We start from the raw sequence: 19,064 nt of genomic DNA, 5'->3' as shown, positions 1-19,064 counted from the left end.
CTGCTGTTATCCACACACACATTGTTTTTTGTTTTTTTTAATGAAAAGTTGTCCACAGCCATTGTCTTGACATTATAACAAATAAACTTTGGAACTTGAACTCGCCATCAGGTCAGGAACAATGTACAGCTGACTATCCAGCAGGAAAAAAGTCATTACACTCATATGGAGATCACAGCGGGCCGCAGTGGCTCAGCGCGGAGCGTCCAATAATCGGGAGGTTGACGGTCCGATTCCCACTGGGTGAAGTGTCTTCTCTCCTTGCCTCCAGTGTCTGCACCGCTGGTGTATTAGTGTTTGGTGGTCAGATTGGCTGCCCGAGGGCAGCTGTGGCTACACATGAAGCTTCCCTCACCAAGTATGAATTATGGACACAGTGCTGTGAAGCACTTTGGGTGCCTTGAAAAGAGCTTTATAAATCAAATCTGTATTATTACAACAGTAAACCTGCACAGTGCGTTTTGAGTGTTCAATTCAGTTTTATTTGTACAGGTCCAAGCGAAGCATGAAATAACCTCAGTTTAAGGATCTTTTTTTTTTCTTTCCAGCTGCTGTGGTTAAAGTTAGGAACGATACACCACATAAGACCTTCTAATCCATCCCTCGTCCTTGATGTCAGCCAGTAATGGCTCAGACTTGTTTTACTTTCACATGAGTTGCATATGTGTTCTGTCACGTGTTTGTTTAGCAATTAATTCCAAAAAGGAGAGAGTTTGTGTTGACAACCAGTAAATCAGGTTCTGGGCCTGTTGTGCTGATTAGTTGCCTTTAAACACAACTTTTTGTGTTATGATCTGAGTTTGTTTTCAGCGATGCCACCACAGAGGAGTTGATAAAAAACGGTAATAATTCTTCAGAGTTTCATTATTTTCTCTGCCTGATGTTTGGTTGAGGTACATTTGTGAAAACACTGCCCCCTGGTGGTGAAAATGTTGCTCCTTTCAGAGCAGCTGTAGTCCTGTTAGTCCTGCTTTTAGCACAGCATGACATGTTCATCTGATTTTATTTGATTTAAATTATTTTTATTTTATGCAACAATCTAAACATTTTTAATCAACTGTATATGTTATTTGCTTTCATTGCTTATATTTTAAATACATGAGTAATTAGCAGACTTGTGCAGAGCTTCACATCAAGCAGTCAGGTGTGTAGCAGCAGGCAAACATCTAAAACCTGCAGGACACCGACCCCTGAGGACCAGAACTTAGGATCCCCTGCTGTAGATACTACATGCAGTTCAGATTCTGTCTGGGTGGAAGTGATAAATGTTTAAATCCAATCCGGTGAGGTTGCTTTTGCAAGTTTTCTGATGCCCTGAGGAAAATCAAACAATTGTTTTCAGACACAAATTAACTTCCAAATATGATGAAACTGAAAATATGTGTAAAATTACAAATAGAAACAATACTTAGACGGATTTTGCTAACATATATTATTACCATTATTACATGTTTCTATTAAGAACTACCGAGTATCGTAGCATTAATATAAATGCCAGATTATAGTAATGTCTAAGATATAAAACAGCTAACAAAACTAGGAGCATCAGTTTCTGCTGAATGAAAGCTAAAGAAGCAGAAGTCTCGTTCAAAGAAACTGAAGACTTGATGCTGAAGCTTTGGGCTGGGATACTAGCTGTATGTCCCAGCTTTTACCCATCCAACAAAATTCTGAAGTCCACAGACATTTGGATTAGTTTTCAGCACCATGTAACCGGTGAGAAGTCATCTGCTGTCTCCTTTTAACTTTTCAAATAATTAGATTTGGCCTACAAACAGAAAATAAAATAACAGAATTTGTAAATAATCATTTGGCCATACTGGCTAGATTTTCATTCCCAGGTGTCTATTTTATCTCTGGTCTTCTCAAAGGGAAAGATCTCAGACTCGCCCGTTGGAGTTGATAAAAAGTGGAGCAAGTGAGAGGAGACAGAATTTTCTCATTTTTGGGCCTCATACACAGCCTATAAGGACACACATGACTGTCAGAAAACCTTTAGAAAGTCAATTTTCATAATATGGGACCTTTAAATAAAAAAATATTAATACATTTTTTCCAAAATGAATAAGAACATTTGTCTTTACGATTAGATTTGGTACAAAGCTTGCATGATGACCAGATATCTTAGAACCAAAAAACAGCTTTTGTAGAGTTCAACATGACACTTTATTTAGTAGAATAAATGCACAATCTCATACATACAGCAGAGAGCCGGCCTATTTAGTCTAATTTCTCAGGCCTTATTATAAGGAGACAAAACAGCTGCACTTAAATATCTTTAGAAAAGAGTTAAATCAAATATCAACACATCACACGGCAGAATGAAATGTTTTAAACACACACTGGCAATTCACACTGATGATAAAGAGCTACAGTAGATGGCTACAAAATGTTATAGGTTCATAAATAGAATATAGTTTGAATACATTTTGCTGTAGAGCTAAATTTATATCCTTTATTTTGAACTTACAGAGTAGATAATATGAAAATACCTTTCTGACCCCCAGTGCACAGCAGTTTGGTCTTTGATTTCAGATTTTAATGATCTGGAAGGAGCTGAAACTGAAACGATGCAAACGCATCAGACAGCAGAAGAAAACATGTCTGCAGAAACACATAAATAATTACATTCAACTTACCGCCACCATGGCCAAGAATCAAGAACAGAAAATAATGAGTAATAAACACCAGTTATCAGGATGTTCTACTAAGACTGATTATAGGAACGGTTTCATGGTGCAATGTGGTAAGAAAAAAATAAAATTAAGAGAATTTCTTAATTCTCTCGCTCTGTAAAAACAAACAAAAATAAAAACTGCATTCATTCATTCTTCTAATTAAATGTCGTGATGTGAGACCTGCTCACACCGTCATTTAATACTGCGGCAGTCTTATTCTGTTCTCACCATCGACCAATCAAATCGCACTCACATGGGGGTGGAAGGAGGTTATTTTTGAATAAATACAGTATCACACGGTTAGTTTAAAATTGACATTGTTAGCATAGAAATGAAATGTTAGCGTGAAATTGATCAGTACAATCCCCACTATGTACAAACTAACACTCAGATCGACTGTCAGCAGATGTAGAAACATGCACTCTCTTTACATTTGCCCCATTATGAACCCTGTTGACCCTTCAAACCGCCTGTCATCTCGCTTAGCTACGATTTTTATAGGGAATTAAGGCTTAAGATGTTCATAAAGTGCTCTGCATCACACTCATATTCTCCACAAATAAATGCATCTTAGTGGTTTTTGTAGTCATGTGCTACTTCCATATAACAGGTCACACTGCAGCCCTATGTCACAGCTGATCATTTATTTTCCTGTAGTCTGCACAGAGGAAGCTACATTTATCATCCAGCACTAAGATAAACATAGAAAACAAAGACAGAAGAGAAAGAAAATCACAATGACATCATTAAAAGATTCAGTTTTTGATTAGACTAAGCTTTCAGAAGCTCAATGCTCACATTTTCTACTCAAGATTATTTCTTTATATCACTATGCTACCATCCATGGCCTCTCCTGTTTTATCATATGTTAAAAAAAAAATAAAAAAAGAGCACTGAGGCTTTTTTTTTTTTGCAAATTAGTTTAAAAACACACATTCAATGACACGTTTTTCAAATGAAATGAGATTATAATAAATGAGCAATAAATTATACTACTTCTTTAATATAATTTCTTTATATCTCAGTAGATACAAAATAGCCTTGAATATATTCTGTAAAAAATTATATTTTGGGACTTTTCAGGATGTTTAGGAGGGATCTCACTGCTCGTGTTGGACCAGAGGTTTTTAGATATGAAGCACAGAATGATCATTTACTGGTGTAAGATGTTCTGGAAGCCAGCACCAGTGCACATCCACATGACAACACTGGGTTTGAACTTCATCCAGGTGGAATCGGAAGCAGCACAGGGAGTTCTGTACAGTCAGTCTGTTGTTTTCTGGTCTCCATCAGCTGAGGTTGTCATGTTTTGCTTCGTATTTGAGGTCACATCGTATCAACTTGTATAACTGTGTCAGGAATGCAAGTCTACATGAGGCTACAGTGTTTTTGCTCATATAATGCAGTGTGTGTGTGTGTGTGTGTGTGTGAGAGAGAGAGAGAGAGAGAGAGAGAGAGAGAGAGAGAGAGAGAGAGAGAGAGAGAGAGAGAGAGAGAGAGAGAGAGAGAGAGAGAGAGAGAGAGTCTGCTGCTTCAGACCAGGGTTCCCGGATCTGCACTGGGCTCCTTTGGGGTCACCTCTTGCATTTGTGGATCTGGGGTCTCCTGGTAGAGAGAAAACTCCATCGATCTGTCAAAAAGGCAAAAGAAAAAGTCAATACTGAAGTTATGCAGTTAAAACTAAAGACGCTACCGGTAACCATGGTAACAATACAGCAAAACTTGGAGAGCCTGTAACCATGAAAGCTTGGAAAAGGATGCATGATTGCACCTTTACATTTTATAAGCTGAATTATCCCCGTTTGCAGGAGTAAACTTGACTTGACTGGTGATCAGACGCTTGCTGGTGTCTGACTGACTGACAAAAGCATGGATGTTAGCACGTTAGCAGCAAGAGGCAGAAGATTGGGCTGATCGAGCTAAATAAAAAACAAATAAGTAAACTGTTTACAAAAAGAGGATGATGGATGGATTTGTTGCAGACAGGGTGAGTAATGGTGACATCATCTGTTGGAAGCCTAAAGGACAGTTTAACAAAGCAGTGGTACAAACAGTTCAGGGAAACTCACCGGTTACTTTGTTAGGTACACCTGTTCAATAGCGTAACACAAATATCTAACCAGCCAATCACACGGCAGCATGTAGACACGTAGACGTGGTGAAGACGACTTGCTGGAGTTCAAGCTGAGCATCAGAATGAGGAAGAAAGAGGATTTAAGAGACTTTGAACGTGGTTGTTGGTCTGAGTATTTTCTGGGATTTCCACCCACAACCATCTCCAGGGTTTCCAGAGATGGTCTGAAGAAGAGAAAACATCCAGAGCAGCAGTTGTCTGGACCAGGATGCAGCAGAAGACACACCGGGTGCCTCCTGCCAGCTAAGAACAGGAAACTGAGGCTACAATTCACACACACTCACCAACACTGGACAATAGAAGATGGAGAAACGTTGCTGGTCTGATGAGTCTCCATTTCAGCTCCACATTCAGATGCTCGGCTCAGAATCTGCTGGAAACATCATGAAAACATGGATCCATCCTGCCTTGGATCAACGCTTCAGGCTGCTGCTGGTGTGATGGTGGGGGGAGATTTTCTTGGTCCACTTTGGGCCCCTTAGTACCAACGTGTCCTGGTTTAACCAGCACAGCCTACCTGAGTATTGTTGCTGACCATGTCCATCCCTTTATGACCACAGTGGAGCATCTTCTGATGCTACTTCCAGCAGGATAATGCACCATGTCACAAAGCTCAGATCATCTCCACCTGCTTTCTAGAACATGACGATGAGTTCACTGGACTCCAACGGCCTCCACAGCCACCAGATCTCAGTCCAGTAGAGCAGCTTTGGGATGTGGTGGAACGGGAGATTCTCATCATGGATGCAGCCGACAAACCTGCAGCAACTGTGTGATGCTGTCATGTTAATATGGAGAAAACCTCTGAGGAAGGTTTCCACCACCTGCTTCATCTATCACACCAGGATTAAAAAGGTCCGACCCGGTACTAGAAGGTGGACCTGATGAAGAGGACGACCCGGTACTAGAAGGTGAACCCGATGAAGAGGACGACCCGGTACTAGAAAGTGGACCTGACGAAGAGGACGACCCGGTACTAGAAGGTGGACCTGACGAAGAGGACGACCCGGTACTAGAAGGCGGTCCTGATAAAGAGGACGACATGGTACTAGAAGGTGGACCTGATGAAGAGGACGACCCGGTACTAGAAGGTGGACCTGATGAAGAGGACGAGCCGGTACTAGAAGGCGGTCCTGATAAAGAGGACGACCCGGTACTAGAAGGTGGACCTGATGAAGAGGACGAGCCGGTACTAGAAGGTGGACCTGATGAAGAGGACGAGCCGGTACTAGAAGGTGGACCTGATGAAGAGGACGACCCGGTACTAGAAGGTGGACCTGATGAAGTAACCGGGGAGTTTAAGTATACATGTACCTAGTCCTTAAAAGCATAAACAATGCAAGTATCATTAAGTAGGACCTGATTATATGAAAAGCAGAAGAAAAAGAAAAACAGGGACCAGTTTCCAAGTCAATTTTCTAACCAGTTGAGATTCTGTCACCATGTTTAGCACCTTTAATTTAAGACTTAACAAACCTAATAAAGCTGTGTGATGTTTCACCGTCCAGGTAAATGAAAGAAATAATGTTACAGCTTGATGATAAGATGCTCATTAGCAGGTACAGATTCCCCTTTGCCACCATCCTGCAGAAACCTGCTGTTTGTTCTATTTCTGACTATTGAATAAAATGCTATTCAGCCCAGCGTGATGAAAAAACAGTGTTGGTTGCTAGGTAACAGATCTACAAAGTAGGGTGAAATAAAATTATGTAGAATTTCTATTAGAGAGATGCTGATTTGCTCTGTAGTACCGAATGAGGAACAAATCCACTCACATAGCTCTCCGATCTTCTGGGCTTTTTGCAGTGGGGTTAAATATTTATCAGTAAATCAGAGTCTCACCTGCAGCAGTTCGGACAAGTTTGGCAGAAAGCTCACGGCTAAAAGCTACTCAGATCAGGGCCAAGTGAATCTAAAACAACTCAAATTTTTAAAATGTATTATTTTGAGTAAATGTAGAATTTGTGTTGTTATTCAGTTAAATACGTATTCACAACCACTTTTAACTGAAGAACATCTGTGTTGCTTTGCATCATTGAACAGATGTTGTGTAACTTGTCCTGCTGCTGATTAGCTAAAACTAACCATTCATTCATTGTTAATTATTATTATTAACATATTAATATATAACTATTATTATGGATGGTTATTATATTCATTACTTAAATTAATTAAGTTCCCCCTTCATAGCCATATGTTTTCCTCATTGTTTATTAGCATTATTAGTACTACTATTATTAGATTATTAGATGCTACATATATATATACAGTATATATATATATATATATATATATATATACAGTATATATATATATATATATATATATATATATACATATATATATATATATATATATATATATATATATATATATATATACATACATATATATATATACAGTATATATATATATATATATATATATATATATATATATATATATATATATATATATATATATATATATATATATATATACATACATATACACATATATATATATATATATATATATATATATATATATATATATATATATATATAAGAAAACCGAAGAACTATGTGCATGAGAGCAGCTTCACTGGGAATTCAGCTTTATTAAAATACACCTATGCTTTACTGTTTGATGTAAAACTTTGGAGTTTTAAAGCGAAACAAAGATCACGTGAATCAGAGTATAAGCATGCAGGGGTTAGTCAACGTCCAGCTGCATTATCTGGTTATCTGAGAATGAAAATCAAGTTTAGAGAGCTTCGATTTTAGATGACTGAGGTCCGACTGATGGGGTTAGATGTTGTGGTTTGGTAACACAATGATCTATTGTTGTTAATGTGCTGGGTGACCGTAAGTGATTACAAAATCAACAATGACAAAAATAAGACAGACACACTAAACAGCACAATAAACAGGAAGAACTATTGGTAACGACACAATTAGCAGCAACAGATGTTCATCATGTGATAAAATATAACGATAAAATAAATAAATGATGATGTAGCGTAGCAAATACAGTAAACTGTATATTTTCATGTTTGCTGAAACTGCTGCATTTTTTGGTTTAGGTTTAATTTGGTAACAGTTTGCTCTTTTGGTGTCCTCGTTCTGAGTACGTGTCAGCTTAGCTTAACTTAGCTTAGCGTCTCAGTTTTCTCCAAACTGACTATCACGTGTTTTTGCAATATGGTGTCAAGAAGGTTATGGTGCTGCAATAAATATATCTTTTGTTGCACAATTATGGCATTAACATAGTAGTAATTACTCAAATAAATATCAGGGTTTATTTGTTGCTGTTAGCACATTAGCCTATAGATTAGCATCGCTGTCAGACCTTGTTGCTGGCTCTCCTAAAAGGCTCAACAGTCAGCTGTAGAAGAGCTTTTCAGGGTAAAATTACTTACTGGGGCTTTGGTAGAAATGTAGTTATAAAGAAATGGTGATGATATATATGTAGTACTGTTTTATGGGTTTTTTCATGTATGAATTCTAGCTTATGACACTATTCCAACTGTATAAATAACAGGTGTAAAAGTACTGACCGTCCGTGTAGTGGGTGACCATGGAAGCTGGCTGACTGGGGTATTTGAGGCCTTTGGAGGTTGGCTGGTTCACCTTGAAGAGACTGAGCCTGATGTACCAGGGGGTGGGGGTATGATAGACGGGAGATCCCTGCCTCGTGGCCCTTTGAGGCTGCTGGATGGTAGCCGAGAGCATTCCTCAGGTACCAGTCCCTCAGTCCCTCCAGAGCCAGAGCTTTATGCAGGCTTCTTGTTGAATCTTCTGGAGTCGGGAGAGAAAACTGTGGTGGTCTGCGGCTGAAGGAAGGACCAGACAACTCAGTCTGATAAGGGTGCAGGTTGGGGATGGAGGATGTGGTGGTACCAGTGGCAGGAAGTGGAGACTCGTATGCTGATAACAAGATACCGTCTTGGGGATGCTGCTGCAAAGGGATAAAGGGCCCGCAAGATTTTGTTCTGGTGACTTTGACCCTGCGTAGCTCTGCTTGGGAGCCTCTGAGGACCATGGGGCTGTAAGGAGGTGCAGCGCTGGGAAGGTGCACCTGGGAATGGGAAAATCCATTGGCATGAGGAGGCACCGCTGCAGTGGAGGCGCGAGGAGAGGACATGTCTTGCCAAATTCTGCCTGTGGACTGGTATAGAGGATGCTGTACTTGCATCCTCTGCTGTTTGCCCCAGATATAATCCATCAGTAGCTCATTGTAGCCTCCGCCGGCTCCCCTGCCACCCATTGATAGACGCATCTTTACCTGCTCTACAGAGCTGTCCACATGTCTCTCAGGGCTGCCCAGATGAATGTGTCGTAGCTTGCCATCAGTCAATGTCTCTGAGCTCTTGTAGGGCCCTCCTCTCTGCGGCATACCGTTTCTAGGTGCAGGATCGTCTGGGAGGCTTGATCTATCCAGCAGGGCCTCAGAGCTGTTGCTGCGCCTCGCTCGGGAGCTGTACGGGCAGCTTCGGCGATCAGAAGAGGAGCTCTCTTGGGCCAGTGGAATCATATATGGGACATCCAGGCTGCCAGACCACTGCTTCAACCCATTCCCACCTGATGCATCCGACCTGTGGCGGAAGCAAGCAGAACAACATCTCACATTAGAAGAGGACTCAGAGCTGCTTTGGGTAAAGATGGGTTCATGACAGCAGTTTCCTTTAGAAATGTGTGGCTGCTTTTCACAGAAAATCATAATTAAAACCCTTACTGTTAGCTAAATTTGATGCTAATCGTTAGAACCCAGACTGCAGGTCTGCATTCAGCTAAGTCATTAAGCCCTTTCCAAATGCACAGTTATCACAGTGGGAAAGAGCTGTGGCTGTGCTGCATGACTGCATCCAACACAAGCGGCTAGTGTCACACATTACCTCACGTGAACACTTATTGGAGCAGTTCGGGCCAACAGAGGAGTTGCTGGAACGCTTCTACCTTCAATGTTAGAAGCACTTCTAGGTAAAGAGTGAGTTGGGCTGTGGAAAGCAACAAAAGACGTTTACAGCCTTTATTAATCCAGACTGTTTCTGTCTAATCAGGTGACACAGTTTTACTCTTAGCCCGACCAGCCAGGCAGCACTCCCCACACTGTAGTGTGGCGGTGTCTTCAAGATAAGTACCTAACAGAGCTTGTGACAGAGTTGCGACGTGTCCTCATCTCATAGTAAATCTCAACTGGGGACAACTTCCTGCTGATTCTGTGGTCGGGGCTGCCCACAGTAAGCCGGGGCTGAGACAGAGAGCGCTGGTCAGCAGCCACGCTGGGCGAGGACTCTGACGGGAGAGGAAACACAAGGAAGCCATCTTTAATTATAGCTGACAACTAAAACGTTTGCTACTCTAGAGGCATGCGGTGAGTCTCCCATCCTCCAAGTCTGAGAGATGTGTTTAAATAACTTCTAGTAATTGTTCTTTTTTGTAAAACTCATTGTAAATATGGAATATCCAAAGCATCGTTAACAGCTGACTCACCGTTATCATGAGATGTAGAATCCGACATGGAGCTGGTGCTTTCTGACATCACCGCGTCCTCTGAAAAACAACACACTATTCATATCAGTGACTTCTGGTACCTTGGAGGGGTGTAAATAATAATAATAATAATTATTATTATTATTATTATTTAAAAAACAAAATACAAATAGAAAATAAAATAATAAAAAAGAATTTTATCCCCATATTTTCTTGAGTAGGTAGCCACCCACAGCTCGAATACCATCATTAAATTTGCTGACGATACGATCGTCATTAATGTGTCTGTGGTGTCATTAATCTGCAGTGTGCCTGTACCGGTGTGACACCCCCGATGGACCGTCCTCTTGCTGTTTGGGCCGTTTCGGTCTGATTCGGAGTGTCTGTACAGAGCGCCGGTGAAGATGGCTTTCATCTGCTTTCTCTGGGCAGAGTCATCCTGCAGCCAGGGTACACTCAGACACGTTAGACCACAAGTACACAGAGCGACACAGCTGCAGCGTAAACAGAGTCCATATTCAAGGTGCTGACTTACCTCCACCTTGGTGCTGGGCGCCAGGCCAGCTCTGCGCTGCACCAGTGGGGCTTTCTCTCCGATCTCCAGAGGGAATGCACGTGGCAGCTTCCCAGTCAGCTCCTGTAGAGGACATTCAGTAATTACAAGCTGTCTCACTGGCCTGTTAGGGACTAAATTTTATGTCAAATGTCTCTATATTGTCATTCTCTTAATGGTCTACTGCACTTAAGTCGTGATGGACAAAATGGTGCGTAATTTAGACATAAACAGAGGTAATAGTTCTGGAGAAGACTTCAACAACTTTGAATCCTAACAGGCACAGAGAGAAAGAGTGAGTCACTACGGATCCAGCTAAAAACACAGGGATGTGCTGAACAGCCGGTAAATAAGGCTGAGGGAGCTGAGGTTCATTAACACTTGCTGACAGGCTCTCAGGAGCCATCCAGCAAAGCCTTTGTTGTGTCTGAGAATAAATATCAACAAGTTGCTTGCTGCATCTGAGCTCAGAGGTTTTAGAGGACAAAACAATGAATTAAAGCAAAGACACACAGACCTGCATCCATTTCAGAGGTGAAGGCTACTTACTGCCTCCTGCAGACAGACTTGTTTGAGCTCTCCTACTCTGGCGTCGAGGAGAGCCTCCAGAGCCTGCTTCCTCTCCTGCAGAGCTGCCATCCTCTCAGCCTGCAGCTTGCCATCCTGGCAGCCTTGAACATCTACAAACACGTGAGTCAACATCATCTGCACATTTTACACACAAATCACACAAATTAACACATGAAAGAGTCTCCTTAACATTACAAATGCATTTGCATCTGTTTAACAATGGCTGACAAAGCATCTTCTCTCAGCAGGCGTTCACACATGCAGCTGTTTTCACAGCCAACTCTTCTCTGAGAAAAACAAAAAAACCAAGCTGAGATATTCGTCAGGCCCTTTGCGTCTGGGCAGAAGAGTGTTTGTCGTTACATGAGAAGAATTACTCACCGGGAGCCCCCAAACCCATGGATGTGATCAGCTGTCCTTTCACCTCCATGTGATGTAACTCTGGGGATTTCACGGCTCACGCTCCCAGCCACACCCTCACCTGATGAAGACAAGCACAAGTTTAATTAGAAGTTAAAAAATAAATCCACAAAATGTATTCAGACTTGGTTGTTTTCCTGTCTCTAACCTTGCACCCGTGTGACATCTTGAGGGATAGAGGGAGATGCATTTCTGGCAAGTTGGTTCTAGATAAGCATGGGTGGGTCTTAGATCAGTGGACGTACGGGACCATCAGATGTGGCCAAGGTACCTCTGCTCAGATGTCTAGAAGTGAATCCTTAAAAAAAACATTAAACAAATTAATCAATGTCAGAAAATAATATATTTCTTTAATCATCTTAAGTCTCAAGAGATTCAGCAAGGTGAGATTTAATCTGTCAAACTGTACATGTATACTTTCAGGATTACAATTTCAACACTGTAATCCCAGACATGGATGCACGGCCATCATGAAAAGTGCATCTTTACAGAAAATTAGTTCAACATAAGAAAGAATGGAGCATCTTTTATGAAAGGAAAGCAGATCGTTCTGTTCCCCGATTCTCTGCAGCCGTAACATTCAACATGATGCTGGATTATATCTGAGACATGAGGACAGAAGGGAGACCATGAACGCTCATCATCCTCTTCATCAGGACCACCATCAGGACCGCCTTCTAGTACCGGGTCGTCCTCTTCATCGGGACCACCTTCTAGTACCGGGTCGTCCTCTTCATCGGGACCATCTTCTAGTACCGGGTCGTCCTCTTCATCGGGTCCACCTTCTAGTACCGGGTCGTCCTCTTCATCGGGACCGTCTTCTAGTACCGGGTCGTCCTCTTCATCGGGACCGCCTTCTAGTACCGGGTCGTCCTCTTCATCGGGTCCATCTTCTAGTACCGGGTCGTCCTCTTCATCGGGACCATCTTCTAGTACCGGGTCGTCCTCTTCATCGGGTCCGCCTTCTAGTACCGGGTCGTCCTCTTCATCGGGTCCGCCTTCTAGTACCGGGTCGTCCTCTTCATCGGGTCCGCCTTCTAGTACCGGGTCGTCCTCTTCATCGGGACCAGCTTCTAGTACCGGGTCGTCCTCTTCATCAGGACCATCTTCTAGTACCGGGTCGTCCTCTTCATCGGGTCCGCCTTCTAGTACCGGGTCGTCCTCTTCATCGGGTCCACCTTCTAGTACCGGGTCGTCCTCTTCATCGGGTCCGCCTTCTAGTACCGGGTCGTCCTCTTCATCGGGTCCACCTTCTAGTACCGGGTCGTCCTCTTCATCGGGTCCGCCTTGTAGTACCCCAGTAAATCCCTGTAAATACTCAGACCAGCAACCATGCCACATTCAAAGTCTCTTAAATCCTCTTTCTTCCTCCTTCTGATGCTCAGTTTGAACTTCAGCAGGTCGTCTTCACCACGTCTACATGCTGCCGTGTGATTGGCTGATTGGATATTTGTGTTAAGCTGTTGAACAGGTGTACATAAAGTAGTCAGTGAGAAGTATTTCACCTTTTGGCTTTTTCTCCTGCATTTTATTTTATTTCCATCCATCATATTATATATCATACAGATCATATAAAGTATATAAAATAGCCTCCATAACATAATGTGATAAAACTCATCACATGATCTACTTAATGTATTTGTGAAACATTTTTAACTGCTGTAGTTTCATGACTGCAGAGCCACATTACTCCTTATAATCCTCCTCATAGAGCAGTCGTCTTTCCCAAAGTTATTAAGCTTTTCTTTAAAAACTTTATTTAACCCAGTGATGTTTTCCAAAGATGAAACAAAATTTGTTGGGAAAAGATGCCAAATTCAGCAGCACAGTGACTAAAATTAGCAGTTGAATCCAATTAGCAACCACTTAATTTGCACAGAGAAGGAGAAACGAGACAGGATAAGTAATATTAATAATGTATAGACAGATCCAGAGAGCGGGGACTTAATCCCTGTGTGCTTCATGTCTCATAGCTCAATAGCTTCCACCATTTAAAAAAAAAAGAAAAAGATAGAAAGAGCTGGAAGAACAGAGCCAGAAGCAAAGTAGCGTGATGAATATCAAAGGCAGGAATAAAAGCAGATTTCTCTTTGCTCCCGTCAGAAATATCAAATCCTCTCTATTAGCTTTGTCTCTTTGAATAAAGAAAAGCCTTAAAACCTTTTACAAGTGCAGCAAGTGAGCAATGCCCCATGCTTAGTTTCCCTCCAGAACAAACAAAGCCAGTCCACAAACACCCAACAGAGACTTTACACCCAAAAATAGTACAAGCATCTTCTGCCAGAAGCTTCCTGCTCATCGTTGATCACAAATCACTGACATGAACCAGCATCCTGCTGTATCCTCTGCCAGCCGACAAAAATCATAAAACAAGTCAATTCAGCCCACAAATCTAGAAGGAAGGCCTCCAGGGCTGGATGAGAATTACCCTTCCAAAGAGAGCTTCTGCCAGAAGGAAACATTTATCTATCAGTTAGTCAGAGCAACTGCACTCAAAGCTCTGCTTGTCTCGGGCTAATAGCTCTCAATGTTCTGTTTTCCTGACTCAAACACCGTAAAGAATCCAGCTTTCTTTCCGTCAGAACATACCTGAAATGCTCCCACTTCCACATTGGCCCCTGTCCTGGAACTGGACCAGTAACTGCTGGTTTGCTCCCCCCAGCATGCCTAACCTCCCATTGACAGACAATTGGGAGCCGTTTACAGAAAAAACAAAACATGTGGCAGAGTTACGATCATGCCTCAACAAAAGCTCGTCTCATGAATCCTGTTAGACTAAACAGACCGCATGATGATCAGATTTTAAGCTAATCTAATCAACTAGGACGGATTTTCACCTGAGAACAAACGAGACAGTGTCACGTCTGCTCTCAGCAGTAAACCCACGGAGGGAAGCTGTCGAGAAAAGACGGACAGAGACATTTGGTATTCATCTCGGTCGTTGCTGGGTAGCTGAACACTGAAGCCAAAAGGTTGCCATGCCTCTTAAGAGTGGCTCCGTTTCCCAGCGTTTGCTGGAAAACTAAAATCCTGCTGTTATCTTCCAGTAAAACCAAATCTTTCCCCCTGGATACCATGCAGAATTTTCTCATCCTTTAACATGCTACAACATAAGAAGCAACACATTCTCCCTCCTCACTAATGAAAGTTAAATCCTCTATTATAATACAGTTTTCACAGCTTTATCAGACCAGTTTTACCGAGCATTAGTGAGTAGATAATGTTACATAACTCACATTACTGAGTCAGTTTCCTAACTTAGTAACTTGCTCTTCATGCTGCTTGTTAGGTCAACACATTGTGCACCACCAGCATTTAAATGTGACCCCACAGTTATATTTCACACGACTGGAGCTCATCAGCTCCAGAAAAGAAGCAGTTTTATTATATTTATCATATAAATATAATAAAATATTTATATTTATTATATATATCAAGACGACCAGCATCCTTTAATCAATACCACATCTAATAAACAACCACCCGACATACCAGTGGTTGCACTCAGGTGCTACCTTCTCAAACATCTGGAGTGCACGTCTGTGCAGGTACACGGACATCGTGCAGCAGAGACAAGCCCGCGGGACGATGAGAACCAGATAGAGAGACAGAGATCTTCATCAAAGAGAGGATCAGATCTGAAGATCGCACCATCATCAAACACATGTAGGCTGTGCATGTGTAGGGGGCCCCGGGTGGGGTTGTAGATAGCACTGAGGAGGATACTGTATGTTGATTATACATGAGCTGTGCTCCTCCTGTGCAGCTTGCATCACACAAATGCAAATGAGGGAGGAGTTTAATATTCAAGTCCAAAGGGTTGAACACTGAAGTCTGAACGTAAACTGATCCCAGAGAGTCCTCAGGGAGGGATGCACTGCTCTCTTCAGCTTAGAAGTAATACACATTAGATGGTAGCATTTATTGAAAGAGCCAAATTCCTACAGGCTACAGCTTTATATGCTTGTATTTAATCCCTTGATAAACATGATGCCTCGCAGCTCTTAAAGAGATTCACTCTCCCTGCTGTCAGCTCTTTATCTGGCCCCAAAGTCCCAGGAAAAGGAAAACTGTTGTCAAGAGCAGCCATAAAACAGATTTATTCATGACTTATAACAGTGAGCCTTAATGTGTTGCTGTAGATGTTTCTGTAACAAGCTGTTTGTTGGTCCCAGGCTGTATGGAGCAGCTGAAACACCACCCCCACCCCGCTATGGACAGGTGAAGCCAGCGCCCTCATGTTGACACAGCTGCTGCTGCTGCTGTCAGCTAACACATGGTAACCAGATTAAGATTGCACATACACCAGCATAAGGGTCTCACACCACTTCCAGAGGAGGTGAAGCTCAACAAACAGTGCTGCGAAGTGTGTAGAAATATCCAGGGGAGCTGTGGTGTTTGATCCTTCTACCTACGTCCTCTCACTGTTCGGTCACGGTCACAAAAGAAGGTTTAACACCGCTACCCCCCACCTGAGCAACCCCAACCACAGCGCTGTGCAGGGCTCCTGGAAGGTCAGGTGACCCCATCCCTCACAACCCCATCTCTAATGTAATCTCCTCCTGTGCTCTCCATAGCCATGAAATACTGATTTATAACAGGCTTATCAGCCCACAGCAAGACTGACCAATCAGGTGGCTCCATATTTCCTCCTGGCCTTGACGCTCACCTTTGCACGTGAGCAAACCTGGTGATTGTCATCCACCTGGAATCCGCTAAGCTGGTGTGTGTGTGTGTGTGTGTGGTGGGGGGGTAATAAAGAGAGGAATGTGGCTCTGATGTCCAGGAGGATTCTTTCTGTACATTTCCCCTCTGTTCTGTAACACCTGGAGGGATTCCTGCATGTGTTCCAGCAGCTGTAATCCACTTTCTGGAACCAGCTCAGGCTCGGCGGCTACATGCATTACTACACCGCCATGCACGCAGCGTGGATCCGAGTCTTTAGTGCTTTGAAGAAAAGTGGGTGATTTCTGTCTCTGACATGACTGCCACTAGATAAGGTCTGGGACTTGATTCCCTTAGCTTGTTTTCATTTTAAATGAGTGCAAATGTTCGGAGGTTTGCAGGGGGAGGGGGTTTTAAAGGCCCGGGTACAGATCAAGGGGTGAGTGAATGACTTTCCACTCTGTTAGTCACTTACTACTGAAGCAGATGCTTGCATTGTGTCAGTGCAAGTGTTTAGGGCACCATAAAAGATGAAGCAAAGTGAGAAAAAGGTACGACTGTGATCTCATGAAATCTGGGTCAAGCTCCAGTTGCCTGGTGTTTGACTGCTTTTAAACACTCAAAACAGCTTGAAAATCCAAGTGGAGAGAAATGCAACAGCAAACTGAGGGGTTCAAAACAAACACCAACATGAGTCAGATCAGAAATGAAACCTGATGTTCTCAGAAAAACCGGAAAAGGGCAGGAATCCACGCTTAGCCTGAAGAAAGGAATCTTGTGAAAACAGAGAGGTGTTTCCCAGAAACACCAAAAGGTGGGGGGCAGTAAATCACCCTGAAGGCACTAAGTGACCCACACAAAACATTATGGATTTTTCTCTGATCCTGACAGACATCCTTGCTCAGGAATCTGTTAATAATGGGGCTTAGCGCCCTGCGTGAGAACAAGCTGTATTTCTAGGTGGGAACCGTGAACGCGGCAGCAGGATGCTCCAGCCTGCTGAGCTCCACAACAATGCAGCAACAGGGACAAGTTGTATTCTCGGAAAGCCTGGCAGATTTTTCTTTCTTTCTTTCTTTTAATGGATCTGCCACATGAACAATGCTTTTCTCTGTTTGCAGAGTACAGCGCGTCCACATCTGAAAACAGCCCGTCGGCCTCGTGTCACGTCGTCTCTGCCTGTTTCAGGTGCAGACGCGTTCGTTAGCAGCCACCCCGCATCTCTGCATGCTGGCTGCAGACACCAGCATCGGCTTAAAACACTGGACTAATTCATGGGAAGCTATAATAACATATCGCAGGTGTGCCGCTTACTGCCGCACGCGCCAGCTACATGCACGCCCACATATGCGTTTTCTTGTTCACCGTCTTGTACGTCGAGCTAATACTTTCAGACTATTTGAGCTATCTTAACAGAAAAACATTTATACGCCCAGTTAGGATGAGAAGGACATCTTGGAGCTGAGCACGCGCACCTCCTTCTTACCAGAGAGCATGACGGACGCTTTCGGGGGTCTCCGTGGTCCTCTTCATCCAAGCAAACACGAGAAAAATCATTCCTGCGCCAACCAACAAAACCAAGAACGCCTCAATTAACAAAATACCGTGAAATCCGTAAGATGCGAGAAAAGAACCCGCCGTGCATGTTTTGCTCCGCGTGCAGCCTCGCGACCTCCGCTGCGTCGGAGTCCTGCGCACCTCAGCAGACCTGCTTTCTGAGGAGAAGAAGAAAGCTCTTCCTTCTGCACCGACTCCACACTGTCACAGCCGCGCGACGCCCCTCCCAGATGTTACATGCTTCCAGCCTCCCAAACAGTGGTCGCGTGGGCACGCGCACGGAGAACTAGCGCGTCATACACGAGCGTGAAATAAATGCGTTTTTTTTTTATTGCAGATGCAGAATATTCTTATAGCACAAAAACATAATTATTACAGGGTTTAAACACGCGTCACAAAAATACGCGGTTCTAGGAATCATCATAAATAAGGAATAAAAGAAAGAGGAAAATAATTTTGTTTTAAAATATTCTTAATACAAAATATATATTAAAATATATAAAAAAAATACGATGAAACGTCAAATATAGATTTAAAGCATTTTCTTCTTTCTCAACTTTTATTTAATGACTATATACTCCCAAAAAGAGATGTTCCACTTTTTCTGTGATGTCAGAATGAATCCAAAATCTACTATAAACTTTAAAGGTGAACTTAATTTGGCTTCCTCTGAACTTCTGAATGCACGTGCTGGAAATTTTATTTAGAAGTTCAGATGCCTACATGAAAAACAGCTTGTAAGAAGCTCCGCATGTTCAAAGAGAAGTGTGTGCACAGACAACTTTATGAGTGCAGCAAAAGCAAATCTGACTTCTGCACCAGGGAAACTTTCTGCTGGCAAAGTTACCGAAATGTTCAGACAACACCTGCTTTGCACAAAGATAAGACGACCTCGTGCACAGGTGCTTCCCCACCTGGAGCTTCTTCCCTTCTCCCTGTAAAAGTTCCAGACATCTTCCATGTGGTCACAGCTCGTTCGGAAGTCTCTGAGTCTGTGTGATGGCACTCCTTAG

The 19,064-nt window shown here is 42.7% G+C and overlaps 1 protein-coding gene across 3 annotated transcripts; it reads right to left on the bottom strand.

The window, feature by feature from the left end:
• Positions 1–2,942: 2,942 nt before the first annotated feature.
• Positions 2,943–18,262, bottom strand: ccdc120b (coiled-coil domain containing 120b). Of its 3 annotated transcripts, none has more exons than XM_041979472.1 (12): positions 17,981–18,262; positions 11,978–12,127; positions 11,791–11,890; positions 11,389–11,519; positions 10,822–10,923; positions 10,605–10,725; positions 10,287–10,346; positions 9,935–10,088; positions 9,689–9,790; positions 8,351–9,388; positions 4,203–4,308; positions 2,943–4,130 (listed from the first exon to the last, which is right to left on the bottom strand). In XM_041979472.1, the coding sequence occupies exons 3-11, from the start codon at positions 11,837–11,839 to the stop codon at positions 4,212–4,214; spliced, it is 1,854 nt and encodes a 617-aa protein (XP_041835406.1). In that variant the 5' UTR covers positions 11,840–11,890; positions 11,978–12,127; positions 17,981–18,262; the 3' UTR covers positions 2,943–4,130; positions 4,203–4,211. The 3 variants fall into 3 exon arrangements, with proteins under 3 accessions (XP_041835406.1, XP_041835407.1, XP_041835405.1); XM_041979473.1 differs by lacking the exon at positions 17,981–18,262 and adding an exon at positions 14,419–14,981 and having other exon boundaries at positions 2,943–4,107; positions 4,180–4,308; XM_041979471.1 differs by lacking the exon at positions 2,943–4,130 and having other exon boundaries at positions 4,168–4,308.
• Between the last annotated feature and the right edge of the window lie 802 nt (positions 18,263–19,064).

Source organism: Melanotaenia boesemani, chromosome 3 (assembly GCF_017639745.1).
Source record: "Melanotaenia boesemani isolate fMelBoe1 chromosome 3, fMelBoe1.pri, whole genome shotgun sequence".
Taxonomy (NCBI): domain Eukaryota; kingdom Metazoa; phylum Chordata; class Actinopteri; order Atheriniformes; family Melanotaeniidae; genus Melanotaenia; species Melanotaenia boesemani.
The sequence above is the reverse complement of the archived record's forward strand: the minus strand, read 5'-3'. Positions and strand labels throughout refer to the sequence as shown.

Bases quoted from the DNA above. Each gene is read 5' to 3' on its own strand.
- ccdc120b (XM_041979472.1), bottom strand. From the start codon at position 11,839: ATGGAGGTGAAAGGACAGCTGATCACATCCATGGGTTTGGGGGCTCCC. The intron at 10,924-11,388 runs GTAAGTAGCCTT...TGTCCTCTACAG, and splicing joins AAGTCTGTCTGCAGGAGGCA to GAGCTGACTGGGAAGCTGCC. The intron at 10,726-10,821 runs GTAAGTCAGCAC...CCCTGGCTGCAG, and splicing joins CGCCCAGCACCAAGGTGGAG to GATGACTCTGCCCAGAGAAA.